The 25,924-nt window shown below is 35.0% G+C and overlaps 1 protein-coding gene across 2 annotated transcripts in view; it reads right to left on the bottom strand.

The window, feature by feature from the left end:
* LOC120623682 (eukaryotic translation initiation factor 5B) overlaps nt 1-24,874 on the bottom strand; it is a 36,389-nt gene extending 11,515 nt beyond the window's left edge. The window contains exons 1-17 of one of the 2 annotated variants that reach the window (XM_039889853.1): nt 24,669-24,874; nt 24,525-24,587; nt 23,297-23,457; nt 21,245-22,401; nt 19,902-20,072; nt 19,489-19,620; nt 17,795-18,013; nt 17,247-17,360; nt 15,848-16,075; nt 14,710-14,892; nt 12,670-12,831; nt 11,262-11,392; nt 9,973-10,105; nt 9,303-9,410; nt 7,034-7,198; nt 5,856-5,963; nt 4,578-4,739 (exon numbers count right to left, since the gene is read on the bottom strand). In XM_039889853.1, the coding sequence (XP_039745787.1) occupies nt 4,578-4,739; nt 5,856-5,963; nt 7,034-7,198; nt 9,303-9,410; nt 9,973-10,105; nt 11,262-11,392; nt 12,670-12,831; nt 14,710-14,892; nt 15,848-16,075; nt 17,247-17,360; nt 17,795-18,013; nt 19,489-19,620; nt 19,902-20,072; nt 21,245-22,401; nt 23,297-23,457; nt 24,525-24,587; nt 24,669-24,715 (3,444 nt within the window). In that variant the 5' untranslated portion in view covers nt 24,716-24,874. The remainder of the gene's footprint in view (nt 1-4,577; nt 4,740-5,855; nt 5,964-7,033; nt 7,199-9,302; nt 9,411-9,972; nt 10,106-11,261; nt 11,393-12,669; nt 12,832-14,709; nt 14,893-15,847; nt 16,076-17,246; nt 17,361-17,794; nt 18,014-19,488; nt 19,621-19,901; nt 20,073-21,244; nt 22,402-23,296; nt 23,458-24,524; nt 24,588-24,668) is intronic. The other variant, XM_039889854.1, reaches the window with a different exon arrangement.
* Between the last annotated feature and the right edge of the window lie 1,050 nt (nt 24,875-25,924).

Below are 25,924 nucleotides of genomic sequence, written 5' to 3'. Positions count from 1 at the left end.
CTTTTTTTTGACATAAGCAGTGTTGAATAACAGTGTGACTCGGAGCCGAAATATTTTGTTATATTGGGCTGTAAATATTGAATTCCTTGCTACATCAAGATTATGCTTTACAATTATTTGCTTCAAGAAACAAAATACCTGTTACCTTAACCGAGATAGGAAGATGACTTATACACTCTTTATTTAAAATTTAATGTATGCATTAAATTTTTGGAAGTATGTATGCAATAATAATTCATCACTATTATTTTGTATCCTTCTTTTTCAGTCCATGTTATGTTCTTCTTGTGGTGCACAAGTAAAGTGTATAAATACATTAAATTATTACGTTGCGGGTAAGACAACCGGTAGGTAATTTTCAGATTTTTGCGTTAAGCTAAACAAATATATTCCCACAACAGGAAAATGGTTGTGTTATAAACATTAATGTTTTTCAGTGTCCGGGTGTTTATCTGTTTATTATAAGTATTTTTGTGTATTATTAAAAAAAAAAAAAAAACATTAGTTATCTTAGTAGACTTTGGGGCTTGATGGCGAAGTGTATACTGTCGTAGTTTAGTAAAAAAAGCTCAGCAAAGCGCTTCGTAAATGCTGGAGTATAACGAAGTAAAACGGTGCAAAGTGTAGACCCCTTCGAGATCTCGTTCGATGATATAAAGGTAGTGTAAAACCAAATCGAACCATACGTAGATATGATTTTTATTTTAAGGAAAGTACAATTTATATATTATACCGATGCGTCATATCAAAACCATTGTGATATGACGCATCGGTAATACATTTGTATTGCCAATGAGAACAAAAAGTTTGGCCAGATACCTAAGAATATGACGTTAGCCGGATATCCGGTACCTATACGTCATTAAGAACGTCCTTCGAGTTTTTAGAGGTTGTCAGGACGTACACAGATAACTTTTAAATTTAAATAAGATACTTTTAAACTTATCATTTTTAATCGATCAATCAATCATCGATCGCCAATTATTTTGCTAATAAGTTACAGCCTTCGTTACTTCGTGATGGTTTAGCTTTTTTTTTAAATAAAAATATGAAATTTAATTTACTTTACTTTTTTTGATCGACGACAACTAGAATGCATCACACATTAAAAAAAAAGAATTGCAAATTGCATCGTTGCATAACGAAATGGAATCGTATAATCTAGATATATATACTTCTTATTCCACTAGAAGTTAGCTGCAATCTGACTGCAATCACACCTAATGAGTTATTATGCAGCCTAAGTTGGCAGCGGGCTAACATGTTAGGGATAAGTCATACCAATAATCTGTTAGTTATACGCCCTTTTACCTTCCCCTTAACAGCATATCCGAAGTGCAAATGTTTAGGTACGGGAATAGAACGGATGTGTAGCGTAAACTATTAACAACACACGCTCAGCGTATTGATATTTGCGCGTTGTATACCTGATACCTCAAACTCTAACAACCTCTGACGTACGGAAGAAATAAAAATTTTTGCTCAACACATCAGCTATACGTATCCTTGAACAAAATAGAATAGAACCTAACTGAGAAAATTTTAAATTAATTTCTTTTAAGTAAGTATATCTAATATTATAAACACTTAAAAATTTAAATCTGACTCTACCATGGAGTGGTTCGAAAGACAAGATTACACCGAGCAAAAGCCGGCAATAAATACAGCACTTTTGAAACCTCAAGTCCGACTGTTTGCAGCTAGGTTTGTTATGACTCTACGACCGGTTCGGAAGACAGATTCTACCGAGAAAAAGATGCCGAGAAATTCAGCAGTTGCTATTTTCCAACTATGTGTGAATCGGGACCTCGAACTTATAAACCAGCGGTGGTCAAAGATTAGCGACAATATGACAAAAATTCAGGTATCTACTTGGGAAAACATTTTAAGAAGTAAATGATAATATTATGAATCATGTTTAGAAGTTTTCAAATATCTCTCTTTAATATATATAACATACAAAACGGTGTAACTAAGGAAACGATGGGCATAAAAAGTTACGATAATTATGCGATCGATAAAACTTTCACGCGCGCTCCTTTGAGAGCATTTACAACAAAATAACTAATTCATTTCGATGAAATATATTTACAGCTTAGCTTTGAAGATATTTCTATCGCGGCGGTATAAATAGAGAATGTTTTCGCGTTCAATACGAAATTTTATACTTTTATCTACATCCATACATACTAATGATATGAATCTGAAGACTGCAGATCACTAGGTCCTGGGTTCGATCGCGGGGTCGAGCCGATGAATAGTATTCGGTTCTTCTGTTAAGTAATTCTTAGTTACCAACCCGGAGTTTGGAAATCGACGGTAACTCGCCCCCGTCGCCTCAAAGTGTACGTTAAGCTGTCGGTCTTGCACCTGATCGCTTTCTGGTCATTTCAGATCTGCCGTCCCATCGGACAATGCCAGTGAGGAAATAGAGAGTAGAGGCATCTGTATTCACAATTTACTGTCCCTGAGACTTATTTGTGGAAACGAAACTAATATCTTTTGAGTAAACCATTGCCCTCGTTTTACTAAAAGAAATCAGATACAGCCCCAACATCACATGCAAAAATAAAACCAAGTGACTCCTATACCTTTATTAGATACGCGACGCGTAGCGTAGGTACTATGCACGTGTCGATCTTTTATCTTCAATAGGGTTGTCATAAGTAAGATTTGGAATGTTTTGAATTCGTTTGTATGGAAAAATTAATATGGTTCTTTTGTTTTAATATTTTTACAGGGTGATTCCTTATGAAATATAGTTATGGCCCCTCAACAGTATTTCGTAATTCCTTTACACGTTGTATAATTAGATTATTTTAGCGGTTCTTTGTTATCTTATCATGCTGTAGTAGACAGCTCTCCGAACGCAGGCTGACGGCTGAAAGGCTAGTTCAGTTAGTTTAAAGAAGATACATGCTCGGGTATGGAGATATGCTCGGTGCGCGGGGAAGATGGGTCGAGGCAAGGCGATTACGATACGATTCTGAATAGTGTGTGTTTGTTAAGAGTTTCATACATAGAATATTGAACGGCTCGAGCTGATATGGTGACGATCCAATTCAGAGTTTCACGCTTTGATATTATAAAGTTTCTGGGTACAATATTTTATTCACTAACGTTCTATGATATTTCAACCTTTATGCTATTAAATGGCGATCACGGACTCTCCTTCTTAAATATTGGCCATTTATTTATGCATACAAAGCTCCTCATGTTTTATAAAACATAAATCTAAAAACTCATTTCAGTTTCATTGATAAAGATGAGCAATAAAAAATAAACACAAGACAAAAACAGGTATAAATGATCAAAGTACAAGTATTTAGTATTCCGATAAACGAATTGGAATTTTTTATGAGTAATCAATTGAAATAACACCTTGAAAACTTGCCAGACCAAAATTTGGACCTAGATGGTGTTTACATACCCGTTTTTATCGGAATGAAAGTCAACTATTATCGTGATTTCAATAAAAGTGTTGAATAACCGATAAATAATGTAGTATTTTATAGCTCGTAGTATATTTTTTTGTGGTTATTTTTACCAGACCCGTAAAAAAGGAGGAGGTTTTCAATTAATTAGTGTTTTTTTACTATTGATACCTTAGAAATCTTTACCGTCACATACCGTCTTTTATGAACATATAACGATGATAATGAATAAAATTAATAACCGATTAGGATAAATAATTTTCGCTTAAACGTGCCGGAGAAACAAGAAATCCAACGCAGGCGAAGACGCGGCCTTCGCTAGTTTGTTTTGTTTTAATTCTTTAACGCACTCTATAGAATCAGGTATTTTTACCTGGTATTTCTGGAATATGTATTATGTGTGAGGTAGTACAGTTTTGATATTAGTAATTTTACAAGGAAAAATCAAGAAATGTTGGCCTAAATATAAAATATAATAATGTACCTACTTATATTTTATCTTTAGGATAATTTTTTGCTTTTTTTTTTCTAATAATTTATTTCACAAAAGTTAATAATATTTTGTCTAAAGTTCGGCCAATTTATCCCCAGACTAAATGTAAACAAAAAACAGTCAGGGCGTTTGCGTTTGAATGGGTAAAAAAAAGTTTTAGCTTTTTGCAAAAATAAAAATAACTTTTAATCTTGATCTTCCGTAAAAATTTAACAGAAAGTAAACTTTCTTAAACTTCTAAAATACTAAAACAAACTAACCTAAACTAATCCAAATTGTTCACGACCTGTCATTTGTTTCTTAAATATAGTTCAACGGGTACATACCACGATAATATTTTGGATTTGTCGACAAAGCGAAAGCGGGTAGTCAGATTCTGCCCGTGACATCCAACTTGACATCTCGTACCTACGCAGTCCCGTCGTGACCACGATCCATGCAACTGGGTCGGAATATCGACAAGTCCAAAATATTATCGTGGTATTTACCCGTTGTACTATATTTAGGAAATGTTTATTAACCACGAAAATCTTAGTTTAAAATTTGTTTGTTTACATTTGGTCCGCGAATAAATTGGCCGCACTGTAGTTTATAATATTTTGGGAAGATGTGTATGACAAAGTTATTGTGTGTTGATGGCAACATCTTACCTTGCTGACTAGGAAATCGGTCTCGTCGAAGTGCCGGCCGAACATCTTGGGCGACTCCCCGGGAATGGGCTCGATCTTGATGCAGACCTCCTGCCCCTTCCGTGCAGTTTCCACTTGCTTATGGTTCACTTCGATGGAAGTCACTATGCCGAGCTCCACGAACTAAATAAAACATTACTATTCAAGAGGAATCCATATATACACAGTGCAACCTCGATATAACAAATCGGAGGGGAACAAGAAAATATTCGTAATATCAAGTAATTCGTTGAACTGAGGTTTGTTATGTTGAGGTTAGATTGGTCTAAAATTCGTTATAAAGAGGTAAAAGAACTTTTACGTTTCTGAGCCATTTTAACTTAAATCTTTAACAATAGCGACGAGCAGAGGTGTTTACATTACATTCCATCAAAACAACAATGATTACTGTACAAACAAAAGCGTGTCGAAACATGTCGAGACATGAATCACATTATAAGATTAAGAGTTATATTATTGGTGGAAACTTTATATAAAGGTTTTGGGTTGGCAAAGTTCGTTAATTAGAGGTATGAATACTTTTTCTTGATAGTTGAAAATTCGTTATAAAGAGGTTGAACGCAAAGAATGTTCGCAATGTAAAGGTATATTTTATATTGACTCTTATGGACAATTCAAGGGGATTACGAAGAATTTGTTAAATCGAGGAAGTCGTTATATTGAGGTACGTTATATTAAGGTTGCACTGTATCAGCGAAAGTGTGTTTACGTATGTAACGTTACGTATGTGTAAGTGTGTCCTTTACGCCCTAACCAAACTACCAAACAACAAATCCACTTGGTTTTTGACATACTGTTGTGTTGAAAGAACGGAAAGTAAGATAAGCTACTTTTTATCCCATGAAAACAAATGGTTCCCACAGGATTTGTAAGAAGCCGTAAAAAACGAGTACGAATAACGCTGGCAAAAGCTAGTAGTTTTATAAACCGATACTGTATATTAATATTATAAATGGGAAAGTTTTTTTGTTTGCTTGTTCTTTACGCCCTAACTATATGAATTGTTTTTTTTTTGCTACATAAAAAAAAAAAATTACTTTAACTTTTGAGGTTGTTTGATCATAATCGACAATTGTAACGTATTCATAAGGAGTCTATGGATAAGATTTTTTTTTTTTGCTTAAAGTATTGTTTGTTACTATTACTGTTACATTTGGGGGTTCTTTGATCTGAAAGTTTATTACAATCGAAAGTAGGATTCCGATCAACTTAACTAGAGTTAGCAACTACGTAACGTACCTCTTTACTTGGTACGCAAATAGGCGTCCCTTCTTTGACAACGCCGGCTTCTACCATCACACCAGCGACGATTGGGTCTCGGGAGTTAAATACGAATTGCGGCATAATCTGAAACAATTCTGAGCTTATTGAAAAGTCCTATTATAGTATCAGGGACTACGTCAACGAAATAAAAGCTTGGGTGTAACTTATTGCTCTAACCAGATTGCTTCTTTAATAGTTTTAAATGACTATGTGAGATTGTTATAACAAAAAAAAAACAACACGCTAAGTTTGTTGTGGGCTTCTCCTTGGACCAGGACGCGTTTGGAAGTAGTAGCCCTCGTAGCTTTATTTTAAGTTTAAGAATTTAGTTATTGCCATCAACTCACTTCTATGTCTATTTTAACATGTAATGTACATCAAAAGTGCCTTCTATGTGCCTATTTGAATAATGAATGAATGAATGAATACACTTTTATTGTACACCAAAGAAACAAAAAGTAGTTACAAAGATATAAATACAAATCAAGAGAGTACAATTTGGTGGCCTTATCGCTACATAGCGATTTCTTCCAGGCAACCAATGGCGTAAAAGGAAAAAACATAGAAAAATAATAGAATAAAGAAATATTTGACTTTTACTTTTCACTTTAAAACTATTTACTTTCGTATGCATTCTTAGATTGTGCTTTTCCTACAATTAAACAAAGTTTCTTAAAAGTTTTTGTATAAAAGCGGTATTTCCTATCTTATCCAATCCATTTAAAAATATACAATTAATTTTAAAAAGCATTATACGAAAAAACTATCTCGAAATAATCAAGTTATCCACAATAATCAATCCGAATGTAGAAAGGAAGTTTCTAATAAGGACTCAAAAGTAAGAGTAGGTACTTGATGGAGAGACAGGCTCTTGACATTTTTTTGGACTTACTCAAACCATTTGATAACGTCTTAATCCTTGCCTGCTAAGTGGAATGCTTAATGCTTAGGAATTTATGGTCCAACTATTATACTCTTTGCTTACTTATTGAAGGTAGTGACTGAATTTCTGTAAGGAATACTACCGAGAATTCCCTAGCAGTTACTTATAAATGGTTCGCTAGCAACTGGCCTACTGGGATTATTCTGAAGTCATTGAATTCCGGAAAGTAGCGCCTGCTTGAATCCATTACAACTAACGACGTTAAACTCACCTTGAGCTTGCAAGGGAACACGGCAATGTGCTTGAACTCCTCGCGTTTCTTCTGTTTCAACTCCTCACGATAAGCCGTGAACTTGTCGAACAAGTGGTATATAATGTCCGCCGCGAATATCTTCACGCCCAGGTTATCAGCCATTTCTTGTGCGTCGCGTTCAATCTGTATTTAAATAAATATATAATTTAAATAATTTATATATGCGTGTGTATGTCACTACCCTACCTAGACGGCTGGACCGATTTGAATGAATTTTTAGGTATACGTTTGGGTGTCACGATGGATGGTTTAGATTCACAAATTAGCCCGACAGATGGCGCTGGGGTCCGCTAGTATTAAGTAAAAATTTAAAACCCCCAACTATTATTAGTGTACATTATTTTACTAGACCGGCCCTTTTATTTGAGGGAACATCAACATTAAGGGAATTGTGGAGAAAAAAAAATGAAATTCGCCATTTTGTGGTGGCGGCCATCTTGGATTTGAAATTTGTCATAGTGTTATACATATACATCCAAGAAGACAACCACCCACCCCACACGTTCCCTCGTTTCAAACTAAACCGATCTTGATGAAATGTTGCATACAAATAGTAAAACATACATACATATATGCATACAAAAACTAAAATCACTTATCGAAATTCCCGCGGGATTTTCGATAAGTGATTATAGCGAAGTCGCGGACAACGGCCAGTTATCAGCAGTGGCGTGCATTGCATATATGCAAATAAGCAGTGCATACCCTACCCTCAGGGTCTTAAAGAACCTTCAGATAGGACCATTAAAGTTTTGTAATTAAAAAAACACTAAGTAAAAAATATATGAAAGCGCCATCTAGTAATGAGCGGCCAAACTTCTAGGTCAATTGTCGCTAGACAGGCGACAGCGCAACCAGCGCGCGCGAGGCGTATAGCGTACAAAATAAAAACTTCTACTTCGTATTTTAATTTTTAACCGTAAATGCTAAACATTTACCTTTTAAAACACGTGAAAATACCTATATTATTATTTAAATCTCATGTTATCGATTGCAGGGTAAATCAATTATTATGAATCACTCGACATATGACGCCCTCTACTGTTGCATAGAAATATCAAATAAAATAAGCACGCCCAAAGAAAGAATCGTTCTGCTAGGTGTGTGCGTGCAAGTTAGTAGTGTGTGTCGTGTAATGTTATAATCGTGCGCTTGTACTTACAAGATTAGCATCGGTTCACACAAGAACAGTTTCATTCATAAATTCTCTATGTATGGGTGTCTATAAGCACTGCTTACGGAAGTGGATAATCAATTACATGTTTAATTTTTTTATGAAAAGTATTCTAGGAATTATTGAAAAGTGAGAAAGTTAACAATAAATATTGTTTCTATTTATTTTTGACATATCAAAATAAAATAGCGTTCGTACCCATACAAAAAAATTAAAGACATATTTTGACTAATTTCGATTGCAATATTATCATTAGCATATTCGATCGCCATTATTGTTTACCTTCGAACAATGCTCTATGGCGTTGGTGATAAATAAACGGTTCAAGTGCATAAATTCAGCAACTTATAAAAGTTTGAGTAGTGATAGTTTAATGTGTTAACGTTATTTTATAGTTTATTCATTCATTTTATAATGAAAGCATATTCCTGCGGTCTTTGTTTGGGTTCAGTGTGCCTGGAAAAAGTACTTAGAGACAACTTTAATTTCTATCCCTATATCGTAAAATTAGAAATCATTCGCAAAGGAAGGTGTGTACCAATGTTACAAATATCCACAAAAAAAGGTGATAAAGTAACACGTATGTTTAATAATAAATATTACGAAAACTATTCTTGACTAAGCGGCTTTGTACACACCAATCGATTATTTTGCTTTCCTTTTGTTTTATTGTCCAATATACGTAAAGTGTGGAATGATAAAGGATATTCTGATATTAATAATTTTCATCAAGACGCTAAAAACATATGTTGGAAAAAATATTCTCATCATCAGTGTGCTTAGAAAATGCTGCCGAATGGTGTGTCATAATTTTGTGACGTATATCAGGGTATGTACTTTTATTCAATTAGCAGTAGATAGACGATAGTATTAAATCAATCAAAAATATAACTTTCGTAAAGTAATTTGATTATAAACCGACATATCTAAAATATAAATTTTACTTTATGTTTGTGCTTAACACCTTGTGCATACCCTGGGTCCAAGGGCTATGCACGCCACTGGTTATCAGTTAGTTATCTAGTCATTAAAAATTATAATCGATCGACTTACCTTCACATCAAAAGCCAAAATGGTGGCGTACTGAGAGTCGTGTTCCAACATGGCGGATGCCTTCATGACGTCACGTTTCACCACCGGTCCTATCCTGATAGCGGAGTACTGTTGACATAAAAAAAAGTTAATCATTTACTAATATTGTTAATGCAAAAATGTAACGCGAAAGATTTGAGTGTGAAAGATGTGAGTTTATTTATTTTTTTCCTTACTTTACTTTTTGGCCTTAACTGAGCAACCAAAGAACTTGATTTTATGGCATAGAATGAGTTGAAATAATGGAGAGTAACATACCACTTTTTATCACAATAAAAACAAACAGTTCTCACGGGATTTGTGAGAAACCCATTATGAATGCAACAGCTAGTTATAAAATAAAGTATTTATTTTATATAAAAAAAACCAAAAAATGTCATATTCATTCGTCAAATTGCAAGTGGATTTTTATCGGCGCAATAAACCGTCGAGGGCCAATTTATAAGTGGATTATTATAAACCGTCGAGGCACATACTACCGTCGTAAATGCAATACGCCTATTTAACATCTTTGAGGAACGCACTCTTCAAAATGCCGAACTTTGTTAATATAGTATTTTTACATAACTAAAATTGTATTCTGTTTTGCACAGCATTTTATGGACCTTGTTGCCAAATAAATAACACTCACAGGAATTTTGCTAGTCCTAAGAAACTCGAGCAAGGCTTCAAGCGAACCGAGGGTAGATGCTTGCACGTACACACCGCGTTCTGACAGTTTGATAGACGATAGAGCAGACTTCAGCTCTCTAGCCACCTCCTCTCTAAAGATAATTAAAAGTAAGTTACATTTATTGCATAGATTAGGAATAAGGAACAAATTTATCGTGTTTTCCTTTCTTTCAGACAACATATTGGTCTATATAAACAAAAAGTTGATATAAACAGTCGACTGGACAAGGAATGGTCATAAATTAGTAACATCTGCATATCGTCTGCGAAAGGTGCAGAAGTCATTTGTCGGATTGAGTATATATTTGTAATTTTGGCCCTTCGGATGCATAAGATTAAAGAATGTGTTAAAACACATACAGCGAGGATACTTTACAATTGATGAATTTCTTAATGACAAGGTTGCTTGGAAGCATCCGGCTCCGCTTTCATCTCACACAAGATAGAAAAATGAATTTTAAAATGTAAATTGTTGATATTGGAAAAGAGCAACTGCTGAGTTTCTTGCCGGCTTCTTCTCGGTAGAATCTGCCTTCCGAACCGGTGGTAGAGTCACTACACACAAACAGGCTTGACGATTCAAAAGTGCTTATATTAGGCCTAGTTGATATAAATTTTGAATCTTTTAAATTTTCTAAAACAGACAAGCTATACGATCTGAGCTTATGTGGCATATAGCATCCTTATATGGTCGACATCTATAAATTAGCACCAAAACGTTTTGTTATTTACATACCGATACGCTATGGTGTAGAGCGCCGAACTAAAGACCTCATTGTTGCTGTTAGGGGTATTACAATTATAAGAAATCCATAATTTTCATCTACGCGACATTATACCGGAACGCAAAATCATTTGGTGGCTGTTTTTGTCGGCAGGATGGTAACTAGCCACAGCCGAAACCTACCACTCTTAAAACACATTTCTAAGAAAAGTAATGAAATATTTGTTTACATTACAAGTTAAAAAATCACGTCACGTACAGAACGGCATCTATTTAAAGGTATCCGAAGCTTTAATTCCCATACAAAATTTTCGATTTTTCGATTTTTCGACTGTTCCTTGTTAAAATAAAATGATTCAAATTGAAGAATATTGCTTAGAAAAATTATGAATGAATGAATGAATACACTTTTATTGTACACCACATAAACATATAGTAAAATTATAAATAACAAAAAGTATAATAATTATGTTCTTTCTTAAGATTCTTAGATAAACAAAAAAAAAGTTATGTAGCTAACTTACTTCAAAACATCAACTTCGTCCGGTTTCTGAGCCACAAGCAAATTGAGTCCAGCGATTGCTTTCTCCAACTCTTTGGCAGCTATCTTCACTCCTTGAGCAGCCACTACTTCCTTGTGTTCTATGTACGCATTCTGATAGAAAGGAAATTATACGTGTGATATTATTTTTAAACAAAATTAAAATAATTATCTAAATTCATTTATTAATAACTAGCTGTCCCAGCGAACTTCTTACCTTATTTTTGATGAATGTTATATTTTAAAACTTATCATCCTATTCAGGACTAAGAGAAATCCAAAGAATCAAATATCATAAAAATTAGTCCAGCCGTTCTTGTGTTATAAATGGTGCAACTAATAAAAGTTCCTTTTATATATATAGATTTTTATATTTTTATTAATGTAAAATTAAAAATATACAATGTGTACCCGAATTACGAAATACTGTTGAAGGATGCATAAGGAATCACCCAGTAAAAATATTAAATCAAAAGATAAGGATATTAATTTTTCCATACGAACTAATTAAAAACATTATCGGTGTTTACTTAACGACACGTGCATAGTACCTACGCTACGCGTATTTTATAAAGTGACAGGAGTCATTTGCATGCATTTTAATTTTGCATGTGATGTTAGGGCTGAATCTGATTTCTTGCAGTAAAAACGATAAGTAAACCACTGACTCAAAAACTTTTAGTTTCGGTTTCACAGATAAGGCTCAGAGACAGTAAATAATGTACCTCTAAAGCCTCTGATGTATTATTTCGGTTTTCATTTACACTCTGTATACATAATATTAAAATTCTAAATCTTTTGCATTTCATAGTCCAATTTTAACCCTAGGGTTTCTTGAAAGTTTGTATGAAATTCCACTCCCAAGGAGTTTTAAATGGGCGGTGAAAGTGTAATTGTAAGAACACGCTAAGCTCAGGAAATATCCATCCGATTTTTTTTGCATCTGATAGAAATAAACTAAGTATTTAAATTTAAATTACGCTACGGTCGCGAGGATCCAAATTACAAGCGGTAAAAGCGCAGGCGGCCGAGTCGATGCAGTGGGTCGGGGTATAATGCGTAGAAATGAGGGAGAAGGTTTGTATTTGACGGCCGACTGGCGCAGTGGGCAGCGAACCTGCTTTCTGAGTCATGGCCGTGGGTTCGATTCCCACAACTGGAATGTGTTTTTGTGATGAACATGAATGTTTTCAGTGTCTGGGTGTTGATCTGTATATAATAAGTAATTCTGTGTATTATAATTTATAGAAATATTCGTCAGCTATCTTAGTACCCATAACACAAGTTACGCTTACATTGGGGCTAGGTGGCGATGTGTGTAATTTCGTAGTATATATATTTTTTTAATTACTAGTATTGTATATATGTATAAAATGGGCCTTAAAACCTACCTTAACTCTCAGCTCCTTCATTGGTTGCGGCATGAGGAGAGAACGTATCTGCGTGACGATAGGCCCATCGGTTCCCGCGAGTACTACAGTGTCGCCTTCGTGGAGAGTACCGTTGATCAGGATTGTGTCGATCGTCGTGCCAAGACCGGGGATTGCTTTTACCTACAACAATGCGTTACATTTAGTAATCGACTGCCGACTGGCGCAGTGGACAGCCCTGCTTTCTGACTCCAATGCCTTGGATTCGATTCCAACAACTGGAAGATGTTCGTGTGAAAATGCGGTGAGCGTTGTGGTTTTAACACGTTGACTGCTGCCTAACATTAACAAATACGGTACACGAGTGCGGCAGGATTACACGCTAGGCGTGTTTTCAGCACTGGTGAAGCGTATTCGAAACAGGCGCTACGAGCTTGCGGCCCCACACGCCTGGCGTGTTTAAACTTATCGCGACAGCTATGCGGCCTTTACGCAACAGGTGTGTTATTACATCACTCGTATTTTCTCATTTATTTATTGAACAACATGAAAACCCAACACTTGTCGCATTTGAATAGCAATTTGTATTTTTTTGTTGGATAAAATAAAATAAAACTTTAATGTAGTCAACACAGATTTTCTTTTTTTCAAAAATAATCATTTTCTAAAGAGCTTTAAATATAGTGGCTTTACATCTGGTAGGTACACTATTTTACTATATTCAAAATCGCGGCAACGTTAACCTGTGTGTAACTTGTGAATGTCATTTACGAATCATGATAAATAAATAAGTAAAAAAACAGTATTAAATACCTACTTACATACGAATGCGGATTGCCGACAAAGAAGCAAATTTTAAAATAATATGCATTTTAAATATAATAATCCTTCCCGTAAATATACAGAACCATTGTTAAATTTACTTTTAAATTCGAAACAATAGTAACTCATTCCTGAGTAGTTTATTGGTACCGCTGGCCGCACCGATAACGTTTATTTAAGACGATAAGAAAAAATAAGGATGCGGATGCATCGTTTTGTAATTCTGTCGGTATAATGGAATGCAAACCGATATTTATAAAATAAATTATTGACGATACCGATACCAATGAAAATAGTGCAGGCGAACTCAGGCGTACAAATATTAAAAAATATACAAATAGACGTCAAACTTATGTTGCGGATACCTTTATTGCAGAAAAACATTGTAGAGTATGCTAAAATATAGGACGACGATCCTATATCGATATCAATATCTACTTCGCGTCCCTATAAAATATTTTAAAACAATGCTACTATCTAGGTGGGTATTATTTAGTGATCGATGGTATTATACTATTGTTGCAAATATTTGGTCGAAAACATGTTTTTTATATGAACTTGTTAGTTATACGTGTGATGGTCGATTCTCTCGATGGCATGGGACTTATTAAGAAAAACACTCATGTATAATGATTAGATAACTCACAAAACAACGAATTTTAAGTAGGTATATTGTCTAATATATAATAAAACGTGATTGCGTTAACGCTTAACTAATATTTAATAAAACGTACTTGCGGTAACGTATAACACACTTGTTGCGTAAAGGCCGCTCTAACAGTATATTTAAACAACACAGCGTTTGTGTTTGCCGCACTCGCAGAACGCCGAAAAAACACGCCCAGCGTGTTCGGCCGCATCCTTGTAGGTACATTTATTTTAACACGCCTAGCGTGTTCGAGCCGCACACGCGTTACGTAGTTTTAAAACACAAATGTTGTGTTTTCAGCAGCCAACGTGTTAAGTTGGGCAATATGAGAATTTAAAATTTCTAGATTTTTCTCTTGTCTGGTGGGAGGCCGTAACTAGTCACTAGCCTACCAGCAAATACGTGGCGCTAACCGACTTAGCGTTCCTTCTTAGCCCGCTATCTTGTAGTGAAATAAAAAAAACGTCTCCTATAAGAGACGACGGCGGTATTACGTGCAACCGTGACTTGGAAAAATATAATCACTCTAAACAACATATGTCGACGATGGCAAAAGTAAATACTAGGCAAAAAATAGTCAAAGTCTTTACCTCAAGCACAGTTGCCTGCAGGTGATGTGAGAACACAAGTCGCTTATGTAGTGGCCCTTCGCACGCTTGGACGATCATGGCCAACAAGTTGCCCATACCCTCGCCTGTCACAGCTGACGTTGGTACCAGGGACACATAAGTGCGCGGGTCTGGATTCGAAAAGAATAGAGCTGCATTCAAACCCTGGAAATAACATGAAAGAATGAATGAATTAATGAAAGAATTAATGAATCAAAGAAAGAATGTATCCACTTTTATTCGAACGAAAGAACAACACAGCGATCTCTACTAGTCATTATGGTTTTCGTAGTCATCCTCAGTCTACTTATGTCCCATTGCTGGGCATTGCTTAGCGTGCTCGCTGAGGCACGGGCGACGAGAACATTTTCCAAATGCGCCAGGCGTTTTGACTATTCTTGTTTATTCCGACTAAAACGTTAACCTTTCAAATATTTCAGAAACAAAACTCATTAAAATTTTAAACGTGTTGTAAGAAAGTAGCGAAATATTAAATTTCCGCTCCCTCTCCATTGTAAACAAGAACGAATTATAAAGATAAACTGTTTTTTTAGAGGAAATCTCCATACCAAATAAAACAGGCCTGACCAGGGTATCAGACTCAAGAACGCATGTTCCGTAGACCAAATTTTTAGATATAATATCGAAGAAAAGTATCATAATTCATATCATATTTTAAGTTTTTATTAATTTTATTAATAGGAAGCTAACGTTGTATACAATGCAAATATATATATATATATATATATATATATCTCTCTAGTATAAACATAATGATAATAGTATAACTTATACATTGTATACCCCACTTACAGGCTAACTTTGCATATATTATGGAATTTAGACGTTCTTCAACAATATAAATGATACTCAAGAAATAATAAAACAAAAATAATAATGAAGATACTACAAACTATAATAAAAGTGTTATTAGTTAAAAGTGATCCAGAAATTATTTTGGCAAACAGATAATAAGACTTTACTTGACTTTTGGATGGCATCGGCGCCTTAAGGGGTCCAAATATATACTAGCTAACAATAAAGAGATTGTTTAGATTTAGTTTTAGAGACTTACAGTTTTTTTTAAAGTGATCAATATAATATTTTAAAGTCCAGTTACCTGTTCCGCAAACTGGATTATCACATCTTTGGTTCTCTTCTCGAATTCCAATTGAGTATTGGGTTGCTGCAACTTCAGTATATCTCGTAGGTCCTTCCTCTGAGCACTTTGCCAGTCGTAGAGACGGTCGATTTTGTTCAAGGCCACAATAAATGGCGTTTTCTTCTGTTTCAATAAGTTTATAGACTCGATCGTCTGCGGTTCCAGCCCGTGCATTATATCAACAACCTGTAGGAAAAAAACCGGTTTATCCTGGTACTGGACTGCATCATCACATACATGGTTAGTGAAGGTCCAGTCTAAGATGGAAGCGGGCTTACGTGGTAGGGGTATGGTAGAAGTAAAAACCTTCGTAAGACTTAATAATGAGGAATTGGATCTGGTGGATACGCAAATATTTCTAGGTATAACGTTAGATGCTAAACTTAAATGAGGCCCACAGATAAATTCGCGGTAAAAAGATACGTCGTATGACAGATATAGGAACTGCCAGGCTTGTGTATTTTAGTAACTTTTAGAGCATTAAGTCCTACGGCATATTATTATGGGGTAATGCTGCTGTTATTGATTCTATTTTTGTACTGCAGAAGAGGGCTGTTCGTGCAAAACATAAAATGGGCCCAAGATAATCTTTAAGAAATAAATTTAAAGTAGTAAAAATTATGACTTCAAATTTTTTAAATTAATATTAGAAGTGAAAATTAACTAGTAGTTTATTAGGCTGCATAAAATTAGTTATCCATTTAAGGGCAATTGTATATTATATTATAACAAAGAAGAGATGAAATCCTTGAGATGTCTCTCCATAAGTTCAAAGTTTATATAAAACGTAAGCTTACAGAAAAATCCTAGGGATCCTAAGATTACATATATGATAAAAAGCTTGGGTATGAATTGCGCTAACTTTATAGCTAAATATTAATTCGACTATGAGATGGTGATAACAAAAAAAAAACGGGCTTAGTTTGTTGCGGGCTCTTCTTAGACCAGGTCGCGTTTGAAACCCTCCTAGCTTTAGTTTTAAGTTAACGAATGTAGTTATCACCATCACCTAAATTTTGTGATAACATGTTATATGTATGAACGCTTCATAAGTGCCTGTGATGAAATCTACATGAATAAACCATTTTTGAATATGAATTTAACAAACCCATATCGGTGTTATTCGGTCAAATGACGGTAAGATCGATTTATTTGTTCAACCTTACGTAGATAAGCGAACATATATATATATACTTTTGCGTTTCTAATACTTATTGATTATACAATGGATTCTATAGTTTCATTTAAAAGGTGTTAACTATTAAGTCAGAAATTTATGAATGAGCAAATTTATTTATAAGCAAACTGTAATGATAAAAAACTCGATTTGGTTATATTAGTTGAAATGAAGACTTACCAGAATGGCAATATCACACAATGAAGAGCCTCTGTTCCTGAGATTGCTGAAAGATTCGTGGCCAGGTGTGTCAATGATGAGTAGACCTGGTAACTTGAAAGATATTTCATTCACCTGTAAAAGAAATTATATTGTGAAACATTAACTCGACTGTGAGATGATGGTAACATAAAAAAACCTGGCTAAGACTTTTGTGGGTTCTTCTTAGACCAGGGCGCGTTTGGAAACCTCGTAGTTTTAAGTTAACGAATGCAGTTATCACCATCATCTAACATTAGTGTTAACATGTTAAATGTATGAACGCGTCACAAGTACTTATGATAAGGTCTACATGAATAAACCACTTTTGAAATGAAAATAGAGTCAAGAAACAATCTTACTAACTCCATTTTTACTTGAAAAAGGGATAATATGGGTGGAAAAGGGTAAAAGGACGACCGAGACTGAGTTTTTTTGAAACAAATAAAAGATCTGAAAGACAGAGAAGGTTGGAGAGAGCTACACTGACAAGAGCTGAGCTCTCAATTTAATGAAAAAGAAAATCTTACCCCTTTGACATGTTTTGTTTGCTCCTTTATATTCTCGATAGGTACGTTTGTGGCTCCGATCTGCTGCGTAATACCACCCGCTTCGCCATCCTGCACATTCGTTCTGCGTAACTTGTCCAGGATCTTGGTCTTGCCCGTGTCTACGTGTCCAAGCACGCAAACCACAGCTGCACGTAATGGGTTGTTGACTTTGTTCTTTTCATTCTCCTCCCGGCGTTTCTATGACATACAAACATAATTACTCAAAAAGAAACATAAGAGTTTTTAGCTCCGTACCCAAATAGAAACCGAACCTATTGCTATGCCACCGCTGTATTTTTGTCTATCTATCAACGGGTTGTCATGAACAGTAATATTTAGAACCTTGTTTTTCAACGTGTGGGTCGCGACCCTTCTAGGGGGCCTGTTTACGGGGGTTGTGGAGCTTCTATAGGAGAGTTTTAAAAGGTTGGGAAAGCTACTGCAGTAAAAAATAAATAAAGTGTCAACAGATTTCCGCTCGTTTCATATGCGCCTAAATTACCTTACCTATTCGCGATGCTTTTAATGTACAAAAAAGGGGTTTAGATTCTTAATTATGTACCTATTTATCCGAACCCTAATTATTTTTAAAAATTAATGTTGGATTTAATGTTTGTCACAAAATAAAATACATGGAAAAAAGCAACGGTTAGGGGGGGTCCCGAAATATGTCTTCACATCAATGGAGCCGTGTCATGAAAAACACTGATGTGGAGAGTTGCAAGTTCTGACATAATGGAATTGCCGGTTTAACAAATAATATTAATAATGAAATTGATAAAAATGTATTGCTCTTTCTTCCATCTGACGGCTACCAATTTACAACCTTCGCAGGTTAACAGAGCAACACTTACCGAGAAAGTGTAACCACGCACTTCAGACTGAAACAGCAAAACTGCTTGCGGACAGAAATAAGAAAAATATCTTTCTCCATTATCAAACACGTGCAACGAAAAGAATATTTCCGATCAGCGCTCATTATAGTAATAAAAGTAATAAACCAAAAGTTTTCGCCTGTTCTTCCTATATATTTCTACTTCTACAGTCAACGTCACTACCTAGATTGGAATTACTAAAGTAACTAAATAAAAAAATAATGGTTGACAGACTTCGTGCCACACGAAATCGCATCGCAGTAATTCGCCTAGTACTTTTCTGCGTTAATAATTCGCATCGCACTAGTTCGTAGTTATGGGTCTACACAAAAGAGCGCGAACACGGGAAGGAACAAGGGAACCTACCTCAACCTACGACTAACAGCCAACTCACTGGAACTGAACGGGGTTAAACTAAAGACAGAAGTTAAAATAACAGGGCACTGCCCTTTAAATAACCAACCATCTAGTTTTGGTATAACGGACAGTCCTCTGTACAAGCATGCGTGGACACAGAGAAAATACTAATACACGCAATGCTCCTATGTAATGGAGTAACAGAACAACGCGTAGCACACCTTGGCTTCTTAGCATCACTTCCTAAAGCACTCAGAGACCTGTGCGGCCTGCTAAGCTTCTGGAGTGAGCTCGGCTGGCTAAAGTGATCTATCTGGAAACCGCACCAACGGCCACACGTACAACGGACGCTTCTGGCCAACCAATTACGGACACAGACCCTAATTTTAGGAGATGTTCCAACCCTAAATTTAGGAGAAAAAGGGTATGCTTAGAACTAACCTCCAATCTCCTCAGAACCAATTCCCTCTTCTTTTGAGCATCTGTCATTTGATCGTCATCTGAATCTTCTTCAGAACTAGATTCTTCCTCTGAACTGTCGTCTTCTTCATCTGAACTTTCTTCTTCTTCCTTCTAAATAAACATAATAATATAATTCTAATAATTCCTAAATTACTATCAATCTAAAACCACCGAAAGACTTACATATCTAGCTAAACAATTTAGAAGATATGCCAAGGTATAAAAAGGTCAAACAATTGTAGAATCTTATATTTTAACGCTTATTTTAAAATCAAAAGTTATATCCTAGGTGTTAGAAATGTCTGTTTCAGCGTAAAAGGTCAAAATGAGATTTTCGGGGCAAAACACTTGTAAGTTATCTTTTAGAAATATATTGCTATTTATATTATTACCTCATTTGCTTTTTCTTTAGCTGATTGAGATTGTTTCCCTTCAGCTTTCGTTGGTGGAGATGGTTCTGGTTTTTCAGGTTCCTCTTCTTCAGATGATTCAGCATCCCATGAATCTTTGACTAAATCAGTATCAGATTCTTTCTTAGGTGAATCTTCTTTCGGCGATTCCTCCTTTATAATATACACACATTATTAATATTTTAAACATTTAATCACAAGTAACAAGTCAATAATATAATACAAAATAGAAGTTTATGAAACTGCATAATAGCGAGTAGGTAGGTATTTTTTTTACATGACATGGGTGTTTTAATAAGTGATACTTGATTTTGCTGAAAAACAATCGCTATGGTCATATCATAAGATATACGTTGTAACCTCAGAAATGGCATTATCATGATGAGAGTGCTACCCGAACATTTCGCAATGTCGTCTCAAGTGCAAACACAATTTTCTGTTATTTGGATCACCAATTCCAAATGAGAAGACGTCACCAAAATGGGCCCCGGAAAAAAACATTTTCGAGTGTTTGTTGACGCTAGACGTGCAGCTTAAAAATATTCAATTGCCAACAGCTTCACCGGGATAAAATTAGGTGAAGTTGTTAGAGTGGATCCATGTAATATTTTCCCATTCAAAATTTCGTCCATCAGCCCAATGGGTATTTGTCGAATCTGTGCGTGTGAGCGTGTTTGTGTGTGTGTCTGTGAAATGTGTGTGTGTGTGTGTGTGTGTGTGTGTGTGTGTGTGTGTGTGTGCGTGTGTTTGTATGTGTATGTATGGGTGTGTATGTGTGTATGTATGGGTGTGTATGTATGTATGTATGGGTGTGTATGTGTGTGTGCGTGTATATGTTTGTATGTGCATATGTGTGTGTCTGTGTGTGTGTGTGTGTCTGTGTGTGTGTGTGTCTGTCTGTCTGTGGCATCTCCCAAACGGATGAACAAAATTTTTTTTTTTTTCGTCGGGAGTTTGGTGCCGTAACATGGTAGATTACATATTTTTCTCAACTCCCTCAATATGCGTTTCAATTTAAGATAAGATGATTACAAGAACAAAGTGGAGAATTACATTTTTGCGAGAAATTCAATAATTTTCAAAAACTTAAAAAGCTTTCATTAGTATATTATAAGCTAATCTCTGACACATTTAGCAAATTAAAACAACGCAACATCAAAAAAAAAACAATGTGAATCTCTGGAAAATGAACTTATAGAATTAGAATAGAATAGAATCTTCTTCTTAAACGTATTATTTTAATTTTAATCCATTGCATATTTATATATAAGTAAACAAATTAATTGACTTGACCTCATAACTAATTAAAATTATTTTAACCTTACCTTCTTATCGGTTACTTCAAATTCAATCTTCTTTTCTTCTACTGGAGTCACAAGAGCTTCTTGTGACATTTGTGTTTTTAATTTCATTGGCTTAATTCTTGTACCAAGTCGCGGGGGTTTTTTCTCAGCAGATCCAATTTCGATACCTTGTGCCTTTAGAGATTCAAGCATAGCTTGAGCCCGCGCCTTTTCTGCCCTCTGTTTGGGAGTTAGCAGTTTACCTTCAGCCTTAAGTCTTTCTTTTCTCTCCTTTTCCTTTTGTTTCTTCCTTTCCTTTCGCTCTTTTTCTAATCGAATGGCTTCAAGTCTTTGATTCTCTCGCTCCTCCTCCTGTTTTATCCTTTCTTCTTCTTCTTTTTGCATACGTTCTTCCTCTTCTTTGACCTTCTTTAAAGCCTCTTGCATAGCCGCAAGAGTTTTTTTCGTAGGGCCTTTTTTACCTTTGTCGTCTTTATCGCCTTTATCACCCTTTTTCTTTTTCTTCCCTTCTGCTGCTGGTGTGTCACCTTCTCCGTCCTTTTCTTCTGATGGAGCTTTCAGTTCATCTTTTACTTCTTCAGCAGGTTCCGGCACTTTTTCTTCCGGTTTGGGTAGTGGTGCTTTTTTAGCCTCCGCTGGTTCTTTTTTACCATCTTGTTCCTTTTTTTTTGCCTCTAACTTTTTCTGCTTCTCTCGCTCTTTCTTTTCTTTCTTTTTTTGTGCTGCAGTTTTTATTGTTATATCATTTTCATTGTCACTTTCTTTATCATCTGGCTCTTTTTCATTTTCTTCTAATTTCGGCTCTTCTTTTTTACCTTTTTTCTTAGTCTTGGTAGGTTTTTCTTCAACAACGTCGGCTGGTTTTTCTACTTCAGGTGCAGGAGTTACTTCCTTTTTAACACCAGTATATTCCATTTCAAGTTCAGCCAGAACCTTTTCAATGTCCTCGTCACTATCATCTTTCCTCCTTTTTGCTTTCTTTCCTTTTTTCCCCGATGGTTCTTTCTTTTCTTGTGCAGCTTTTTTTTGTGGCTTTTGCACAGGTTTTTCATCATCAGAAGACGGAGGAGCTTCAGGTGCAGATCCGCCAGAATCTTCTACTTCTAAAAGAGAAAATGCACTTTTTTCTTCTTTCTTATTTTTACTTTTTTTAGGCTTTTCTTCTTCATCTGAATCATCTAAAATTAAATACAATCAATCATACGTTTACATCCAGATCAATACTCTTATTCCCTCAATTATTGAAGAGAGGAGGCTTGTGTTCATCAGATCATTTGTAGGATAAGGATGGTAATGAATGAAATACATTAAAGGGTTTGGAATATTTTGTACTCCTCTTTTTTAAATAGCAGGGTTAAAAACAATCATGTATGAATCAACACCTAGCAATTGTTTCAAATAGTATGAAAAGTATTTTTTAGTATATAAAAGTAAGTATGAGCTATAAATGTACCAAATTCCTTTCAAATCTGTTCAGTAGTTCTAGCATGATGACCGACATACAGACAAACAGACAAAAATTCCAAAACCTGCATTTTTATGTTCTATTACTTATTTATTACATCTCCCTGTTATCTATTTGCAAAAATCTTAAATGTACAGACACAGCAACATACAATATTATTATATGTATAGATAGTATAATAATCACTGTTCTAAAGAGGTGTCTGTAAGCAATGCAGTGTGCAGTGAAGCTTTATAGATGGGTGATCTCAGGGTCAATTTACGATCAAATAAGTTCTGGGTAAGAATGAATATTTATTTTCTCTGTTATATTCTGCCATCACAGCCTTTGAGCAGATGTGTTTAGAAATTTTATATTTTTTTTAAGTAAATGTTTCAATAGAAATAGTCCGAGGATAATGAAATATGTTATTCATTCAAAATTATTTGTAGCATTATGAATTAAAAATAGCCCAGAGACAAAATTAGAAATAATATAGGATTTTTACTCTTAGGACTTTTGCCATACTATTTTCTGAATAGCTCACTTATATCTTAAGCTGTACTCACCATCAGGTGAAATAGTGGTCCAGTGCTAATTTGTCATTGGATAATAAAAATAACTGTTACCTTCACTACTATCTTCCACTTTTTTCTTTTGTGACTTATTAGAAATTGACACATTCTTTACATTCTTTGTGACCTCCTTTACTTCTGTGTCAAATGATTTCTTCTGTTTAGACTTAGCTTTAGGTTTTTCATCTTCACTTTCACCTGAGTCATCAACTTGTCTAAAAAATTTCAAATTACATGTTTAATCAAATATTAAAAGTGCTTATATTCTACACAGATATTGATAAATAAGTTAATAAATTTCAACTATGTCACTTCACTTATTATATTATATTTTAGGAGTTTTATAACCACCACTAAAATTACTTCTAAGTAACATAATGAAAATAAAACATAAAAGTAAAAGATGTATGTAAGGAAATTTGATTCTCTCTGAAGATATATCTTGAAGGCACCAACAATCATATGCAAATCCTAGGATTTATACAATTATGTTAAGCCCTATAGTGCCCTCTCTCTACAATGAGAAGTGTTTAGGCCGTAGTCCACCACGCTGGATTAAACTTTCACAAATACCTATACGACGATAAGTATCCTACCGGGTATTTTTATGCAGCTACTAGCGGACCCCCGCGACTTCGTACGCATATGAGTTAATCGAGAAGCTAGAATATATCTGATGCTAACATCATAATCATCTTGGTTATGTACCAACATCCATCCTCACAAACTCTCGCATTTTTAATATGATTACCATCCTTCGATCACTGTCCCATAGTGAAATTATAAATTTCATCACTATATTGCACTTCTCATAGGGCAAATATGCTAAATATGCTTCAAGGATGTTATTGAGTTTACAGCTGACTGCATCTAATATTATTTTAGCTAGTTTTCAAAACACAATATTCTATATAGTAGATGTGTACAATCTTGTATGTCTTTGACTTGTCAATATATCATTAATCTTTGAACATATGGATGCATGATAATTTTAAACTGTAAAGTTCCATCATGTTATTTTAATTTGATTTCCGAGATTTTTTTTGTGTTGAATGTGTTTGATGAATATACAATAAATATATGAAAAGAGTAGTTTTGATTTATTACATTTCTGTATGGCTTTTGGTCCCATCCCTTTTAAACCTGAACAGCCATTTGTGTCCACATGTTTATATTTACATGTATGTAACCTTTAAAAATCCCTATGACCTGATAATACAATGATAATGAGGAGAAATAGATTGTGAAGAATTAAATGAATGTTAACCTATAAACCACTCACTTCGGTCCTTTATTTTGAGCCGGCTTCAGGTTTTCAATGGATGTGGTTTCCACATCACTGTCACTGTAAATATGTTAAAAATTATAATACGTAGCTAGATTATGAACCAAAGCAACATCAACATATGTTGAGAGTCAAAATTACCCGTCTTCCACTGACTGACTCTTCTTCCCCTTTTTGGCTTTACCCATGATTTATAAATGCTTTATTAAGTCACAATGCCTGTAAGGATGTGTTTTATTTTAGGATATTTAGTCAATTCTATCATGTGAAACGTAATCGATGCACAAATTGAACTTAGCCGAAATAAACTCCAATCGTGTCCGTAGTCCGTACTTCTCTCACGTCGACTTACGCACGTCAAAACTCAAAAGTCAAACGTCAAAGAAAAATTATGTTGGTAGTAGACGTAAAATCACCTCAGAAATCGTGGTTTTTTGTAGTTCTTGGATTATGTCCTGTATCTGAGGTATGGAGGGTAGAGGTAAGGAGAGTCATCTTATATGGGAGAAAAGTTGAAAAAGTGTCCAGTTGTTGCGCTAAATAACAGTTCAAAAATCCTCCACAATGGCGCTGGTGGATGCACAGGGTATGGTATGAATGTAGCAATCGTAGATGAATTGAAGTATGCCGAGTTAAAAAATTTAATGTCATTATCGACTAAAGTAGTTAATTATTGAGAATTTCAACAACTTACGTTGTACAAAATATTGTGGTAAATATAACCTTACTTCCTTGTATCTCCATACTTCCTTGTTTATTTTTCAAGCCTACTCTAACAATATTTATATTTGGTGCTTCTTTTAAGAGTTACCCTGATGCAAATGTGGCGCCATCCTAATTTAATACATTTTGACGACACTTTTTCATATACACAAATGACTCTCCTTACCTCTACCCTCCATAATCTGAGGAATCAGTGCTATAGTCGAGGTAACTAGTTATGGAACCATAAGACTCTGTACTCGATACTCACGATAAATCAATTCAAGTTTGTATCAGTACTTGATTGATATTATTATGTATTGTAAAGTGTTCGTTCGTTCAAAGTATTCCTTTAACTTCACAACCAATACGCGTGACTGGCTATTGATTATACGTCCACTTTTCAACATGTTGAAACAGAGTTAGTACTATATAACAACAAACACAAAAATCGAGTCAAATCACTATGTTTAAATTAATGTCCAAAATAGAAGAGCCATAGTTAACGTAATAGTAAACAATATATATCAAACTTAAACGAGCGCACAGTCAACTTTACAAGATGAGGAACGAAAAACTGCGCAGTGCGCGCGGGGACGCTTCAGTCATGTGCCGCTTGGTCAGATACATTATCTCAGACTCATTATTTAGAACCCATTTTGAGAACCAAGCTCATTCTTTGCAGTAAAGATAAC

The sequence above is a fragment of the Pararge aegeria genome, chromosome 5 (assembly GCF_905163445.1).
Source record: "Pararge aegeria chromosome 5, ilParAegt1.1, whole genome shotgun sequence".
Taxonomy (NCBI): Eukaryota; Metazoa; Arthropoda; class Insecta; order Lepidoptera; family Nymphalidae; genus Pararge; species Pararge aegeria.
The sequence above is the reverse complement of the archived record's forward strand: the minus strand, read 5'-3'. Positions and strand labels throughout refer to the sequence as shown.